At 38.8% G+C, this 18,257-nt stretch overlaps 1 protein-coding gene across 1 annotated transcript in view; it reads left to right on the forward strand.

Annotated features, from left to right (window-relative positions):
* The window catches only part of COL19A1 (collagen type XIX alpha 1 chain), a 437,433-nt gene that overhangs the window by 737 nt on the left and 418,439 nt on the right, over positions 1 to 18,257 (forward strand). Inside the window, exons 2-3 of the mRNA XM_061427130.1 lie at positions 12,595 to 12,669; positions 13,647 to 13,746. Of these exons, the coding sequence (XP_061283114.1) occupies positions 12,595 to 12,669; positions 13,647 to 13,746 (175 nt within the window). The remainder of the gene's footprint in view (positions 1 to 12,594; positions 12,670 to 13,646; positions 13,747 to 18,257) is intronic.

Here is an 18,257-nt window from a genome sequence, read left to right on the forward strand (position 1 = left end):
AGTCCGCCAGGCTCCGCTTCCATGGGATTTCCCAGGCAAAAATACTGGAATGGGTTGCCATTTCCTTCTCCAGGGGATCTTCCTAACCGAGGAATCGAACCCACTACTCCTGCCTTGACAGGTTAATTCTTTACCACTGAGCCATCAGGGAAGCCCTAATATTTACATGCAATTGTTAAATTATCAACCTCATAAATATTTCCAAAGGACTTGAAGGCAATTTGAAATATTTATTTCCATCTCTGATTTTTAAACATGATCAAGTGGCTAATTTGGAAACCTTTTCTTGAACATTGAGTATGTGTAAGTTACTGAACTACATGCATTCTATATTATAAAGTTTAACTAGACCCACTGAAAGGCCATTTGTTAAACAAAAAGAAGCTTTGACTTGCTTTCTGTGCAAATGACCACACATGATGAATTCTGACAATAGTCACATATGATGATATGTCCTGAGAGTGTGAGTTGCCTTGTGCTTATTCTTTTGAATATTTCTTTCAGAATTTTGGCTAACAAGGTATATACAGGTTTATAACACACCCCAGTAGAGACTTTTGAGACTTTTATAATAATCTCTTATAAAGATATAACACATCTGAGTCTCTTGAACATTTTGTAAGTCTTTATGATTTTTCACTAATTTGGCAGGAGGTACATTTCATAAAATAATCTACATGGGAGTTTGAATATGCTAACACCATACCAAAGATATCCTGTGGCTCTCATACGTTTTTGGGGTGGGGGAAACACTTTCTTTTATCAGAAAAATCAGGAATGACTCATGGCAAAAAATAGTACATAGGGCAGGGAGTTTATTCTGATACTGTTGCGACTTTCCTGAATTTTTTTAATGTCTCTTCATTTTAAGAGACATAGCAGGTAATGCAAGTAATTACTTAATCAGAGGGGATAGGACTTTTTTGGCTAGAAAGGAGAGTGCATCAGTTTCCAGGCACATGCTAGTGTGTAATAAGTGTTCCTGATGATGATCTGAAGGATCTACCCAAATGATTTTCCAGTTTTAGTGTGAATAAGGATCATCTGGAGTATTGATTCCCGGGTCCCACTCCAGAGACACCTATGATGCAAGGCAGCCTGGGGCGGAATTCAGTAATTGACATTTTTAACCAGCTTCCCAGGTGAATCTAATGCCCCCTGTTTTAGGGAAATAAAGAAACACTCGCCTTTTTGATAATTGTCTCTTTTTTCCTCAGCTGGTTATCTTGTACCAGGTTCCTTTTATTTTTTATTTGTTTACTTGTTAATTTACACTTCAATAACTCTTTTTGGAGGGGTAAGAACATTTAACTTGAGCTCTACCCTGATAAGACATTTCTTTATTTTTATAGCTGATCTGACCTTCCATTTATTTATTTTTAAAATGTATTATTACTTATTGATTTTTGACTCTGCTGGGTTTTCATTGCTACAAAGGGTTTTTCCTAGTTGTGGCTAGTGGGAACCGTGCCGCAGTTGCAGTGCACGAGCCCCTCATTGCAGAGGTTTCTCTTGCTGCGGAGCTCAGGCTCCAGGGCACACGGGCTTCAGTACTTGTGGCACGCGGGCTCAGTAGCTGCAGCTCATGGGCTCCAGAGCACAAGCTCAGTAGTTGTAGTGCACGGAGCTCTTGCTCGGCGGCATGTGGGATCTTCCTGGATCAGGGGTCGAACCCGTGTCTCCTGCATTGGCAGGCAGATTCTTTACCACTGAACCACCAGGGAGCCCCACACTTCTATGTGTATAATAGAGTACTGTTCGCTGTGGATCTCCAGAAGGTAATCATCTTGCAGAACTGAAGCTCCGCCACCTTGGGATTTCCCTGAATGTGATGCTCCTGTACTTTGCTATCCCAATTCTTTAATCAGGTTTATTGTATATGGGGAAATTGGAATGCATATGTTCTGGCTCAATTTACTCTACCACATTAATCTTTCTGAAAGAGTTTCCTGGATGTGAATTCCAAGTTAATCAAAAGTCTAGTAAGCTTTATGTAACTTGAAGCATGGAGGGAAATGACTAAAGATGAAGAGTTGATTTTATTAGATTGTCTGGTAGGAGGTGCTCGTGAAACAACTCACCCTAAACCTGCCGTCGAAGTTACTTGATTGAAAGTATCATTTGCATTAATTGAAAACGTCAGCACAGCCTGTCATGAGGATTACTGGAGAGGATGACATTCCGAGCCTGGCCTGACAGGGGCTCTTCTCGTGTCTTGTGTGTCTGATTCACACGCAAGATTCCCTTTTTAGTTTCCTCATGTGCAGACCTGTGTGTGTGGTCACTAACCATTTACCGGAGGGAAGTGATTACAGCTAAAAATAAAATATAACAAATCTGAGGGAGAGGCTAGGATTTCAACTCTGGAGTCTGTGAAGTTGTCAACAGTCTGCTGTTAAACTTAAATATACGAAGGATAATTCGAGTCTTTTAATTGCTTTACTGAACTCAGTGGAGTACTTAAAGATTACTTGCAATATTGGCCCAGTTGAGATAGAATCAAGAATAATACAGAGAGATTCAATAACACCTTGAAAATTAAAATCCTGAAGCTATTCAGAATTAGTGGTTTCATATACTTTGGTCAGTGTTACCATTATGTTGAGATTATAAGACATACTTGAGTGTTTTCACACAGCAGATAAACAATTTGAATGTGGCCATTTCAGCTCAGTTGTCAAAAAACGGTGGGGAAGAAACTTGTATTAACAAATATATATTGCATGCATTAGCTCCAGACTGCCTTTAATCACTTTCTTAAAAATTTCCTCTATGATAGAAGCTTATGTATCATATGGTTCCTCTTTATCTTCCACTCTCCTTAATCTAGGAGCTTCTCAGTTGGCTCTGTGATGTGCTGTGCTAAGTGGCTTCATCCGTGTCCAACTCCTTGCAACCTTATGGACTGTAGCCTGCCAGGCTCCTCTGCCCATGGAATTCTCCAGGCAAGGATACTGGAATGGGTAGCTTTTCCCTTCTCCAGGGGATCTTCCCAACCCCAGGATCAAACTTGGGTCTCCCACACTGCAGGCGGATTCTTTACCCTCTGAGCCACCAGGCGCTAGTAGTAAAGAACCCACCCGCCAGGACAGGAGAAGTAGCAGACACTGGTTCTGTCCCTGGGTCAGGAAGATCCCCTGGAGGAGGAAATAGCAACCCACTCCAGTCTTCTTGCCTGGAGAATCCCAGGGACAGAGGAGCCTAGTGGGCTGCTGTCTATGGGGTGACACAATTGGACACGAATGAAGCGACTTAGCAGCAGTAGCAGCAAAATATAGTGTACAGGGGTCCTAAGGACAACTAGTAACAATCAAAAGAAAGGCCTCTGTCAATAGGGAGTCTGTCAGCCTTAAAAAAAAAATGAAAAGCACCTGAAAGTTCTTATTTTGATACATTTTACCCACTTCAGTGTTCTTGCCTGGAGAATCCCAGGGACGGGGAGCCTGGTGGGCTGCCGTCTATGGGGTCACACAGAGTCGGACGCGACTGAAGCGACTTAGCAGCAGCAGGAGCAGGATGAAAAGAATACAAGCTAGTTCTATGTCTGTGGTAAACTGCTGTTCACCTTCTCAATTGTAATCCTGAGACAAATGTCGTGTTGTGAGTTCTGTCAGTAGAGGTAAAGAGAACAATGTTCCTCAACACATGTTAGAAAACAAGAGTAAGGCCTGTCAGAATGGCTGCCCCCAAAGAGACCACAGTTGACGAACACTGGCGAGGGTGTGGGGAAAAGGGACCCTTTGTACACTGTTGGTGGGAATGTAACTTGTTGCAGTTGTTGTGCAAAACTGTGTGGAGCTTCCTCAAAAAACTAAAAACAGAGCTACCGCATGACCCAACAATTCCACACCTGGGTATATATGTGAAAAAAACCTCACTAATTTGAAAAGATACATGCACCTCAATATTCATAGCAGCATTGTTTACAGTAGCCAAGATTTGGAAGTAGCCTAAGTGTCCATCAATGGATAAAGAATAAAGGATAAAGCAGGTACACACACACACAAGCACACACACAGTGGAACACTCAGCCATAAAAAGGAATGAAATTTTGCCATTTGCAGCAACATGGTGGACTTGGAGGGTATTATGCTAAATGATATGCCCCATGGACTGTAGCCTGCCAGGCTCCTCTGTCCATGGGATTCTCCAGGCAGTAATACTGGAGCCGGTTTCCATTTCCTTCTCTGGGGAATCTTCCTGACCCAGGGATCAAACCTGCATCTTCTGCATTGGCAGGCAGATTCTTTACCACTGCGCCACCTGGGAAGCCAGACAGAGAAAGACGGAATCTAGAAAGCAAAATGAACTACTGAATGTAACAAAAAAGAAACGGACCCACAGATGTGGAGAACCAGCTAGCAGTTACCAGTGGAAGAGAGAGGGGGTAATATAGGGGTAGGAGATTAAAAGGTACAAGCTATTATGTATAAAATATGCTACAAGTATAAGCATTGGCACTTGGAATATAGCCAATATTTTATAATAACTATAAATGGAGTATAAGCTTTTAAAATTATACAACTGTGTTGTACACTTGAAACATATAACGTACATCAACTATACCTCAATAAAAAAGAAGAGTGGTAAACAGAACGCCTGTGAAACTAGACAGACTTAACTGTGATTATAGAGGTAGTAATTCCATAATACTGGAGAAGGAAATGGCAACCCACTCCAGTTCTCTTGCCTGGAAAATTCCACGGATGGAGGAGCCTGATAGGCTACAATCCATGGGGTCACAAAGAGTCGGACACGCCTGAGCAACTTCACTTTCTTTCTTTCTATAGTTCCTTTTGAAGAAGGAGGTGGCAACCCACTCCAGTGTTCTTGCCTGGAGAATCCCATGGACAGAGGGGCCTGGTTGGGCTGCGGTCTATGGGGTTGCAAAGAGTCAGACACGACTAAGCAACTAACACACACAATTCCATAACACAGTATTTGTACTCCTGAGGATATGAAGAAATAGAAAAAATAAAGCAGTCAAAACAGACAGGAGAGAGACCTGTTGCAGTTTCTCAGGAGGCAGCTGATGCCCTCCTTCCCTTCTCTCGTCGCACACGTTGCTCCCATGTAATCCCTTCCTTCCCTGTGCTATTTGAGAGGAGAAAGAAGGAATACAAACTGCCTTTCATGAATACCAAACCGACGACTTTTACATATAAGTGGGCGTGGAAAGACCAGAGCAGTGATAGGAAAAATATGTTTCGAAAGGCATGTGATCTAGTTTCTGGACTAGAACGCTTACCAGTTGAATAGGAGGCCAAGTCAGCAGGTGAGAACAAGGAGAAGGATTTAGAGATTAAGGCAACAAGTGATTTTTTTCAAGCACATGTTTCAAACTGAGAGCAAGGACAAAATACATTTCTACTAAATAAAGAGAATATCATAGGTACTGTTTGTTTGGAATGTGATTTTGAGAAGCATGTACAATACAGGGGGAAAAGCAGGACTATGGGAAATGAGTTTTATTTCATCACTGCCGTCAAGTCACTGTGTAATCTGGGGGGAAGTCACATAACTTCTCTTAAATGACTTGTTCTCGGGCCCTCAGGTTTCTAATTTTTAGAGGAAGAGAAGGATAAAAATCTTTTTAAAATATATGTAATTTTTGTAGATAGTCTCGATGAAATCAGATAATCTTTCCCAAATCTGACCTAGCCTTCCTGTCTGGTGCTTTATCCCCTTTCGGTATCCTTCCAACCCTATGAACTGCCCAGGTCCTTCAAGCTAAGTCAGGCGGAAAGGGGGTCTGACAGTCACCGACAGCATCTTAAATCTGACAAGACTTCTGCGTTAATATTTGGAAAGGTCTGTTGATTAAGGGCCCCCAAGTAGTGCATCTTTGTGGTGAATTTTTAGTAATTACTTTTGAAAGGTTACCACGAGCCTTGGAAATGCTGCTGCTGCTGCTGCTGCTGCTGCTAAGTCGCTTCAGTCGTGTCTGACTCTGTGCGACCCCATAGACTGTAGCCCACCAGGTTCCCCCGTCCCTGGGATTCTCCAGGCAAGAACACTGGAGTGGGTTGCCATTTCTTTCTCCAATGCATAAAAGTGAAAAGTGAAAGTGAAGTCGCTCAGTCGTGTCAGACTCCTAGCGACCCCATGGACTGCAGCCTACCAGGTTCCTCTATCCATGGGATTTTCCAGGCAAGAGTACTGGAGTGGGTTGCCATTGCCTTCATTTGAAATGCTACCCCTGCCTAAATTCTCCTATCTGACAGGATGCTTGGATATGTGGGTCTTATAAGTAGTTCTTCAAGATACATGCACATTTACCCCAAAAGTATGATTTACTTTGTATTAAAATGTATCATTGCTTAAAGAAATTAACATATCCAATTTTTTATATCTACTTATATTGTATTGCCTTTTTTATGCAATGAACAATGAGACCCATGCATTCAGCTTATTGTACCTTGAGTCTTACACCCAAGGAATTAACATTTAGTTGTTTTATTTTCAACAGAAATATAGTTGACTTACAATATTATGTTAGTTTCAGGTGTACAGAAAATACATATATATATATATATATAAACATATATATATATATATTCTTTTTCAGATTCTTTTCCATTATAGGTTATTATAAGGTACCGAGTATAGTTCTCTGTGCTATATAGTAGGTCTTTGTTGTTTTTCCATTTTATATATAGTAGTGTGTGTATCCCCACTCCAGTACTCTTGCCTGGAAAATCCCATGGACGGAGGAGCCTGGTGGGCTGCAGTACATGGGGTCGCTAAGAGTCGGACACGACTGAACGACTTCACTTTCACTTTTCCCTTTCATGCATTGGAGAAGGAAATGGCAACCCACTCCAGTGTTTTTGCCTGGAGAATCCCAGGGACGGGGGAGCCTGGTGGGCTGCAGTCTATGGGGCTGCACAGAGTCGCACACGACTGAAGCGACTTAGCAGCAGCAGCAGTGTGTATATATGAATCTGAAACTTCTAATTTATCTCTCCCCAACTTTCCCTGTTGGTAACTGTAGAAGTTTGTTTTCTATGTTTGTGGGTCAATTCTGTTTTGTAAATATGCTCCTTTGTATCATATTTTTAGATTCCACATATGAAGTGATATCATGATATTTGTCTTTGTCTGACTTACTTCACTTAAATTAACATTTAGTTTTCATTTTTTTTGTTTAGCTTTTCATAACAGAGCACATATACTAGAGATATAAAGCTGTATTTGATTTTTATAAACTGAAGACTTTAGTGAAAAGCATTTTCATAAATATTATTGGAAATGTTCAATTTTATTTACTTCAAAGTGACAGGGGTATTATCTTGGCATCATCATATATTCATTAAGTCCGCAGAAGAATTTAAATAAGATATATACTGTTTCCAACTTGGCAATAAGCTGACATACCTTCCAGTCATTACCAATGCATCATAGTAGGAGGTTCCTTCCATAGTCTGGATGTGTGCTTGCCAATCATCTGTTGGAGTCTCCCTATATACATTGTGAAGAATTTAAAATTAACCTCATTTACAACAGTCATACAGTCATTCAAAGTCATTGTAAAAAATTTGATCACAATTTTGGTGTTTTGTTTTATAAAAATTATTTTAGCTTACAGTGCTTTCTCAAAGACAAGCTGTTTTCCTCACTCTGTTGAGGTATTACTCACACAAAGGTCCACAAATCTTAGGTGCACAGTGCAGTGAATTTTTGCATAATGTATTTACACACCTGTGAAACTGCCTCTCAGATCCTATTATAGAACTTTCCAGAACCCCAGAAGACTTTCCTGGATCCCATCCCAGCTGACACCCTACCAAGGTAACCAGTACTCTGATATAGATAAGTCATACAATCTCTTGAACTTCATATAAATGGAATTCTAAAGTTTATATGACCAACCTAGATAGCATACTCAAAAGCAGAGACATTACTTTGCCAACAAAGGTCCGTCTAGTCAAGGCTATGGTTTTTCCAGTGGTCATGTATGGATGTGAAAGTTGGACTGTGAAGAAAGCTGAGTGCCGAAGAATTGATGCTTTTGAACTGTGGTGTTGGAGAAGACTCTTGAGAGTGCCTTGGACTGCAAGGAGATCCAACCAGTCCATTCTAGAGGAGATCAGTCATGGGTGTTCTTTGGAAGGAATGATGCTAAAGCTGAAACTCCAGTACTTTGGCCACCTTATGAGAAGAGTTGACTCATTGGAAAAGACTCGGATACTGGGAGGGATTGGGGGCAGGAGGAGAAGGGGATGACAGAGAATGAGATGGCTGGATGGCATCACGGACTCAATGGATATGAGTTTGGGTGAACTCTGGGAGTTGGTGATGGACAGGGAGGCCTGGCGTGCTGCAATTCATGGGGTCACAAAGAGTTGGACACAACTGAGCAACTGAACTGAACTGAAAGTTTGTATTCTTTGGAGGACAGCATTTTTTTCCACTTATTATATCTATGAAATTCATCCAGGTCATTGCATAGAGCAGTGGTTCATTCCTTTTTATTGCTACACTTTTTCATTGTATATACCACAATTTGTTTATTTATTCTTGTCAATGAACATTTGGTTGTTTCCAGTTTTAGATGCTTATGAGTAATACTCCTTTTTCTTGGGTTATTGATGTTCCAGGTTTTGAGTTCATGATTATTTAGCTTTAAGAAATGCTATGAATTTTCTTAAGTGGTTGTACTGACTTCCACTCCCATGAGCAGCAACATAGGGAATCTCTCCTGCTCCACATCCTCATTAGCACCTGTGCCGTTCTTTAATTTTTAGGCGTTTAGTGGTCTCGCTGTGATTTTGCTTTGCATTTCCCTGATTACTAACGGCATTGAGCACCTTTTCATGGGCAGGTTGGCAATATGAATATTCTCTTTTGTGAACTGCTTAGTTTTCTTTTTTTTTTTTCACATTATCATGATAGGGTTTTCAAACTTTTCCCAGTCAAGTTGTGAAAATTCTTTTTATGTTCTGGATATGATCCTTTGTTGGATATACATATTGTAATAGTCCCTGGATAGCCTTTTCACTCTTTTAACATTGTCTTTTGATTATTAAGATTTCAATGAAGGCCAATTTGTCAACCTTTTGTGCTTTCTGTGTCCCTATCAATGAATATTTTCTACCCTCAGTTCATTAAGATTTTACATGTTTCTGTAGTCCTTTATTGCTTTACCTTTCACATTTATGTCTAAGAGAATCTCTAGTTAATTTCTGTGCATGGTGTGAGGTAAGGGTTCAGTTTTGTTCTACACTGATGTTCCATTGGTCCAGAATCACTGATTGAAAAGACCATCCCTTTCCCATTGGAACTGCACTGGCCCTTTTGTGGTAAATCAGGAGATCACGTGTGCACAGGTCTGTGTCTGGACTCTCTGTTCTACTGATTTGTTTATATGTGCACCAGCACTACATTATAAAAGTCGCTGGTGTACAATGTTGTAGATCCTCTGGCTTCTTCTTCAGTTTTGTCCTAGCTGTTCTAGTTTTTCTGCAGTTCCACTTAAATTTGAGAATCAGCTTGTCAGTTTTCACATACACACTCACATAGGAATACACACACAACCTGCTGGGATTTTAATTGGTACTGAACTACACCTAGAAATAAAATTGAGAATTGACATCTTAACAATATTTAGTCTTTCAGTCTAAATACTTGGCTAGTCCATTAGGTTATTTAGGACTTTAATTTCTCTCTGCAACACCGTCTAGTTTTCAGTCCAGAGATCTTGATGGGATATTTAGTTTTTATAAAAATGATGATGAACTCAGATAAAAATGGATATGACTTTAATTTTCTTTAAAAAAAAATGGGCAGTATTTACAAAATATCCAGTTTTGTTATCATGTTAAGATATCTGAGATAAGAGTTTCCAAAGTAGCTAAATATTCTTTAAAATTATTCAGTACTACATGTTTTAATTGTGTGTGTCACATCTTATACGTCTGATTAAGTGGTAGTACTATTTATAACTTGATTTACCCTTCTGGGTAGGTATATTAAGCTGAGGCCGTGTCACCACCCTTGAAGTCTACGATGCATTTGTTCAGTGAAGGATTGAGAGGCTGAGCAGTTGACCAGGAGAATCAGTAGTTTCCACTTTCCATGGAGCAGGACACAGTTTGATTTTCAGCAGTTCATCTCTGTGTCATAAAATCTTTGAGGTCATTAAACCCAAACCTGAATTTCAGAAAACATGAATTTTTGGAAAAATAAGGTTGTGATTGTAAGATGGCAAAATATTTCATCAATTTAGGTTAAGAATTGTCTAGTTGTACAGTTGGCATATTATAAAAACTGGCTGCAATTATGCCTGAAATGGCTATTAATTTCTTAGAATCTTGTTGTTCAGTTACTAAGTCATGTCTGATTAGAACTGCAGCACACCAAGCATTCCTGTCCTTCACTGTCTCCCAGAGTTTGCTCAGACTCATGTTCATTGTCTTGATGTTGCCGTCCAACCGTCTCATCCTCCGTCATCCCCTTCTCCTCCTGCCTTCAATCTTTCCCAGCATCAGGGTCTTTTCCAATGAGTCTGCTCTTCACATCATATGGACAAAGTACTGGAGCTTCAGCTTCAGCATCAGTCCTAATGAATATTCAGGGTTGATTTCCTTTAGAACTGACTGGTTTGATCTCCTTGCTGCCCAAGGGACTCTCGAGAGTCTTCTCTAGCACCACAGTTTGAAAGCATCAGTTCTTCGGTGCTCACCCTTCTTTACAGTCCAACTCTCACATCCATACATGACTACTGGAAAAACCATAGCTTTGACTATATAGACCTCTGTGGACAAAGTGATGTCTCTGCCTATTACTAAACTGTCTAGGTTTCTCATAACTTTTCTTCCAAGGAGCAAGCGTCTTTTAATATTGTGACTGCAGTCGCCGTCAGTCAGTTCAGTCACTCAGTTGTGTCCGACTCTTTGCGATCTCATGGACCATAGACTGCAGCAGGCCAGGCCTCCCTGCCCATCACCAACTCCCGGAGCTTACTCAAGCTCATGTCCACTGAGTCGGTGATGCCATCCAACCATCTCATCCTCTGTCGTCCCCGTCTCCTCCTGCCCTCAATCTTTCTCAGCATCAGGGTCTTTTCCAGTGAGTCAGTTCTTCACATCAGGTGGCCAAAGTACTGGATTTTCAGCTTCGGCATCAGTCCTTCCAGTGAATATTCAGGAATGATTTCCTTTGGGATTGACTAGTTTGATCAACTTGCAGTCCAAGAGTTTTCTCCAACACCATAGTTCAAAAGCATCAATTCTTCGGCAATCAGCTTTCTTTACAGTCACTTTTGCAGTCATCGTAGTCTGAATTAAATTTAAATATACCCCAGATAATAAGAAATTAGTGTATACATGTATAGTATTATATTAGTATATCGGGATGCAATGAATATGTAAATCCACTGTGAGTGTAAGCAAACTTGATCATTTCTTTGAACATCATTAACTGCCTCAACACATAATTAGTATTTTCTCAATGATTTTTTGGAGAAGGCAGTGGCAACCCACTCCAGTTCTCTTGCCTGGAAAATTCCATGGACAGAGGAGCTTGGTAGGCTGCAATCCATGGGGTGACGAAGAGCCGGACACGACTGAGTGACTTCACTTTCACTTTTCACTTTCATGCATTGGAGAAGGAAATGGCAACCCACTCCAGTGTTCTTGCCTGGAGAATCCCAGGGACAGAGGAGCCTGGTGAGCTGCTGTCTATGGGGCTGCACAGAGTCGGACACGACTGAAGTGACTTAGTGGCAGCAGCAGCAAGGATTTTTATCTCGTTTATTTTTCACTATAGACCACTTTAGTATAGCAGAAGTCTGCTTTTGCTATTTAGTTTTATTTTAATAACTTATTTCAGGCTGCTCTAACAAAAATACCATAGTGTTTGGAACTTAACCTACGGACATTTATTTATCACAGTTCTGGAGACTAAGTCTGAGATCAGTGTGACAACCTGGCTAAGTTCTTGTGAGAACCCTCTTCCTGAATTCCTCACAAGTGGAAAGAACTCCTATTTCTCCAGTTTTTGTAAAGGATATGAATCCCATCATGAGGGCTGCACCCCTATGACCTCATCCAAACTTAATCAAGTCCTAAAGGCCCCACTTCCAAATACCATCACACTGGGGATTAAGACCTCAGCAAAGGAATTTGGGGAGGGACGCATTTAGTCCATTGCAGTCTCCTTCTGCTCTAAAGTTTAATATCACTAATACCAAAACCTGAATACAAGTTATGTTAAAATAGTAGTAGTTCACTTGTTCTAATATTAGAATATACTTTGAATATGAAAATTTAACAATATTAAAGCTAGCTAATTTCCTACTGTCAAGTATATTGTAGCAATTAGAATATTAGAGCAATAAAATTCTAAAAATAGCTAAGACTAACAAGCATTGTCTGTATTCCAGACACTTCATGTATATAACCACATGTAATTCTCATGAACACACAATTAAGTGGGTAATACTCTTATCCTCATTTAAAAGAAATTTAATAAAAGGATTTAATTTCTTTCCATTTTATCTTACATTTCTGGTTGTGTTACATGATTCACATTTATTCAAAGAAAAATAATAGACCCTATACTGAAAATTCTCAATATATTTTTTTTTAATAGAAAACCAGTGTCCTATACTGAGAACAGAGGGACGCCGGTTTAGACAAGACAACAGAGATAAACTTGAAGTTTCAGGTAAGCATGATAAATCTTTCACAAGGAAGCATTTTTGTGTAAAATTATAACCAAACATGTTGTGTATTGTAGGTGACTCCTTGACATTGTAATTTAAGATGATAAGACCAATATCAATAAAATTAACAGCAAAGCAGGCAGATGATATACAAAAATTTCTGAGAGCAGAATTCTACATTGTTTAACCTGATGACCAACAATTCAACCTCTTGGAGAACAAAAGTTATTTGAAATTATATAAGTCGTATCTATTGTGGAAAATGTGAAATAAAGAAAATGTATGAGAAGGAAGATCTCAATACCCCAGTATGGTGACGGCGCTCATTTTGGAACATTCCTACCCTTCTTTCTCTTTCTTTTTACCTTTAATCCTCCGTTTTCTCTCTCCACCCTCCCTCCACTCTGACTCAGGCACGCATAATCATAATCCATACACTGCATTTGAAATCCACGCATTTCTCCACACCAACATATATTTTTCTAAAGCATGATATTTTTAAAAAGGCTGCTTAGATTTCAGTTGGATGGGTATGCTGCTGCTGCTGCTGCTAAGTCGCTTCAGTCGTGTCCGACTCTGTGCGACCGCATAGACGGCAGCCCACCAGGCCCCGTCTATGTGCTTTTTATTTAACTAGTTTTCTGTCTTTAGCTATCAGAGCTGGTACAATAAGCGACTCTGATTATTTATCTAGAATCATTCCTATATCAAAGAAAATTAATATTTGAATCTCTTGAAATATATTTTGTCCTCTTACAGATTCATGTTGATGTATGGCAAAACCAATACAATATTGTAAAGTAATTAACCTCCAATTAAAATAAATAAATTTATATTAAAAAAATAATTTTACAATTTAACCTGAAATAATGAATCTGCAGATAATGACTACAAAAAATCCTATTTAAAAATCAGTATCTCTGGGAGTTTACTATATTTAATAAAACTGCTGGATTAAATCATTTGTTACACTTCACAGGTTTTGACCTAGCAGAGCGATTTTCTCTGAAACATGTGTTTTGTGAAGGTGATAAAACCTGTTTCAAATTGGGAAGTTCACTTCTTATTAGAGACACCATGTAAGTAAAATAATAATTTTTCTTTATGTTTTTTAATACTATATAAACTACTTTCTAAAGAGATTCCAAATAACTTGTTTAAAAATAAAAAGTTATCTTGACAGTATCACAATCATTTGAATGCTGCAGTAAATGTGATGTTTTTATACTGTGGTTTTTAATAATCTGCAAACTGATCTTGTTCTGTGGTGTTATTTACATGTATAGATAGAGGCATGATTATTATAAAATAGTAATTAAATCTATTTTTGAAGAAATATTATTTATGTTTAAACAAACTAATCAAAATTAGATTTTAAAATGTGAATTTGAAACATAAGACCAATGTAGACTTAGAGACAAAAGACTGATATTTATTATATTTATTTCCACATGCTTCATGCATAGGGATAAGCTCTATGATAAATTAAAAGAATTTACCCCTTATTTATTGTATATATTGTATAGAGTAAACAGTAGGATAAAAAAACTTTTTCTTTTTTTTTTGATCTTGATATTTATTTCAAAATGGATTTACCTAAGGCTTTTTTATTGTTTGTTATCTTTATTATACTTCTGATAAATGAGACTAAAAAGAATCACTTTCCACTTGAATATTTCCAGTTGATCAGCAATTATACAAAGCAAGCATTCACTGTATGGCTGACTATAGGTAACTGGAGGATGGATCAACAGTAAATCAGAAAGCCTGAGTCATCAAGAAGGCAGATAGAACATATATGGTTCTGATATTCAGCCTTTGAGTCCAAGGTGAACATTCCAGTGTATGACTACACTGCAATGAATAAAGCATAAAATTCTGCTTGGTTTAATATGCAACACAGATGTTTTTGTGTGAAAACACGCATGGATGTTTCCACTTCCTGATGGGTATTCTAATATTTGAGTTACCAGGTAGAGTTGTTGAGAATCTCAGCTTTGAAATTCTCACAGAGAAATAGCATTAATTATCTCGTTGCCCATCCTCAGAGGTATCATGTAAACCAGGTTCCTAACTCCTTGAGAAAATTTTCTTTTAAATTTTCTATTTTGTGATCCTTTAGATACTTTTAGTTTAATGATATGGTTCCTTAAAAGTAAACTGCTCGTTAATTGGTAAGAAATCAGAGGGCTAAGGAAGAGGGTAATTTGATATCAGGGGATGTAACGGTGATTGTCTGCTGGAGAACTTCAGCAGATGTCACTGTACAGACCTGTGCTATCATGGGTGTCTTAAGCCTGAAAGTGGCTTCACATGCACACATTAACCCTCAGGGCTTGACAGCTCCCTGTTTGGGTATTCATATGCAGTAAAGAAGAGTCCATTTGTGTCTCATATATTTCATATATATTGCTTTAGATGTTTCTTAAACATAAATTTAATTAATGAATTTAAGAAAGGCAATAAATCCTTTTCCAAAAATTAAAATGCATGTTCTCTCTCACCTTCTCCTGATGATTTAAACCCCTCTAATTCTGGCCAGGTGGCCAAAGTATAGGAGTGACAATTTTAAGTAGCTACATTGGAAAACTTGTTGCCACATTTAGACAGTGCCATTCTCTTTTGAGTATGCGTGGTAATAAATACTGTGTATGACTTGAAATTTATTTTTTGATTTTGGGCTCTAAATCACTGTGCAACTGCTGGGCAATCGATGTAAGTTAATTTCCAGCTCTGCACAGGAGAACTCTGGTCCCTCCACTTCAGGAAACTGGAGGGGATCTGGTTAAGCTGACTAGTGAGTGTCAAGTAGCTTGGCTCATCTCCACTTACATTTTGCTCTGTGAGCCAAAGATGCTAGGATGCTTCTCTCACATGATGCCATCTTGATTTTTCAATGAGACTGGAGTAAAGTTGCAGCTATTTATATATTTGTAAATGAGCTGCCTTGCAGAATCAGCATGTGAAAAGGCAGATGCTAATTCACATGGAAATTGGGACTTTTTCTATGCCTGAGCTTTTTTTTTTTTTTTTTTTTTACTGTTGTGGCATCTTCCAGGTTTAGGAGGGGAGATATCTTATGAACTGTTGGTCTCTACCCAATGGACACTTTGTGCCTTTAGCCTAGCTTAACCTGGGGACCCAAAAGCAGCTCTTGCAAGGGTCCTTCAGGAAAACATTGTTGTCCCCAGAAAGGTCGCACGGGTACAGGAACATGTGATGAACTGTTTATGTTTGGTTTTCTTTTCAATTCATGTCCATCTTCAGTATTCCTTCAGATAGGAAATAATAAGTATTTGGGGCTTGCTACTTAGTTTTCTAGAATCATCTTTCTGGAGGAAATTCCCTTAGCATTTTTTTATCTACAAGTTACATATCTGGTTATGTAGAAGAAATAGTGATTTCTATACACATTGAGAGCAATATTCCAGATGATCATGCTCTGATTATCTTTAAATTGTGTTTCAGCAATTATCAGGGAAAGTGGTGAAGTTCTGAGAGAAAATTTCATAAAACATGCATATGGTATGAAGCACCTTATTTATTTGGTTTAATATAATTCTTTCATTAGTTGCTTGTATATAAGCATGTTTTTAAATAAAAATGTCTTAGTAGTTGAATAAGTAAATTTAAAATGTAACAGAAAAAGTGAATTTCCTGATTTATTATTGAATTCAAGGATGGTTAAGAGCCTTATCTCTCGGGTTTTGTGTCCACAGAATAATGTGTTGAAAAGGATTCTGAGGCCCTATTGAGTTCAGTTGGAGTGTTATGGCCCATTAGCAAAAAGAGGGGGGAAGGGAGGGTTCACATATGTCTCAAGTCTGTAGCTTCCCTAATTTAGGATGATACATGTGAGTCGGTGGCTTTTGCTACTGAAACAGTTCCCAAAAGTGGGGGAAAATGAGGCTATGTGTGAAAAAATAATCAGCACGGATTAGTAAGATTTTATGAACTTGGATAGTGTAGCTAGAAACAGTTGGAATAATTGACTGATATGGTCCTCTTTGCTTTTATTATAAACAAATACATCTCCAGTGAAGAGGAGTTGTCTCTCTGTCTCTTTCATTAAACTGGTGGTTACATTCTGGAAGCAAAGGTCTATTTAATTTCATAGCTTTACATGGAAAATATGAGCTGGAGGAAGGTCTTCAAATTTGTGTTTTGTAATACATAATAATCCTCAGCAACTAGGAAACCCCACACTATATACATAGAAAATGTACAGAGTTTTTAAGAAGATTTTCAGTTTTGTTTTTTTTTTTAATTGTTCTGGCATCTTAAGCCTTAGCAGTTCCCTTGGAAATATTCTTAAATATGGGAAAACTGTTATGTGTATTGCAGAGCATCATCAGCCCCCAGTCTTTGCTACTATTGAATGGTTTACACTATGAGCATATCTTTTCTACACAAACCTTCACATTATGCTCAGACTTTTATTACTGTATTATATTAAATAACACTACAATGTACCAGAAGGTTGCTTCCTCTGTTTTTCTAACTATAAGAGGCCAGTTAAGACACACCACTTACTCATCCATTGCCTCTTTGTTTATTCTTCACATATCCATTCATTCAGTAGATGTTTATTGAGCCAAAAAAATCCATAAGATTGATGTTTCGAGTAGAAATCCAAGCTTGTTTTTAGAGATCTTGCTCTATACTTATAATTATGTTCCATCATTTTTTACCCATCTGTTTGCATTTGATATGCAGATATCACCCAATTTCTTCAGTGGCATTAGATTTTTTTGTTATTAAGTTCTGTGTTTTAACTCAAAACTTGTAACAATTATAAATAAAAGTCATAGCTTACTGTAAAAAGTATTTTAGGGGTTCCTGAAATTTTCTTTTTTGCTAAGGGTTGAATAAGAGGGAGCATTCAATAAGTCACTGAAATGAATCCAGTCTAGTCCAGAGCTTATCCTTTCATTTAACATTTACTAGGCACCCCACTCCAGTAGTCTTGCCTGGAAAACCCCATGGACGGAGGAGCCTGGAAGGCTGCAGTCCATGAGGTCACTGACGGTCAGACATGACTGAGCAACTTCACTTTCACCTTTCACTTTCATGCATTGGAGAGGGAAATGGCAACCCACTCCAGTGTTCTTGCCTGGAGAATCCCAGGGACGGGGGAGCCTGGTGGGCTGCCGTCTATGGGGTCGCACAGAGTCAGACACGACTGAAGTGACTTAGCAGCAGCAGCTTCCAGTGGCCTGAGCACTTCCTTAGGCTCTGGGACTGCCCTGGGGAAGGATGCAGGAGTACTCTTGCCTTCCCAGAGCCTGCTGGAAAGACACACAATGCAAAGAAAAGCTGCACTCTGTTCTTGCCTCGACCTGAGAAGAAACTGAGCTGTGTTCTCTCATTTGAGCATAGGCTGCCGGACTCAAAGCCCACAACTCCTCTCGTAAAAGCTACACTTCCTTAAGCATCACACACAGGCTGATTTTCAGTATCTTCATTCCTTCCCTCATAAGAGCCAGTTTTCTAACCATGTTTAATTTTTATTACTCTTTGGGACCTCTCCAAGTTCTCAAAACCAGTTAAATTCTAAATCTCAAAATTACGTTCAAAACTCTGATACTGA

This window comes from Bos javanicus, chromosome 9 (assembly GCF_032452875.1).
Source record: "Bos javanicus breed banteng chromosome 9, ARS-OSU_banteng_1.0, whole genome shotgun sequence".
NCBI lineage: Eukaryota > Metazoa > Chordata > Mammalia > Artiodactyla > Bovidae > Bos > Bos javanicus.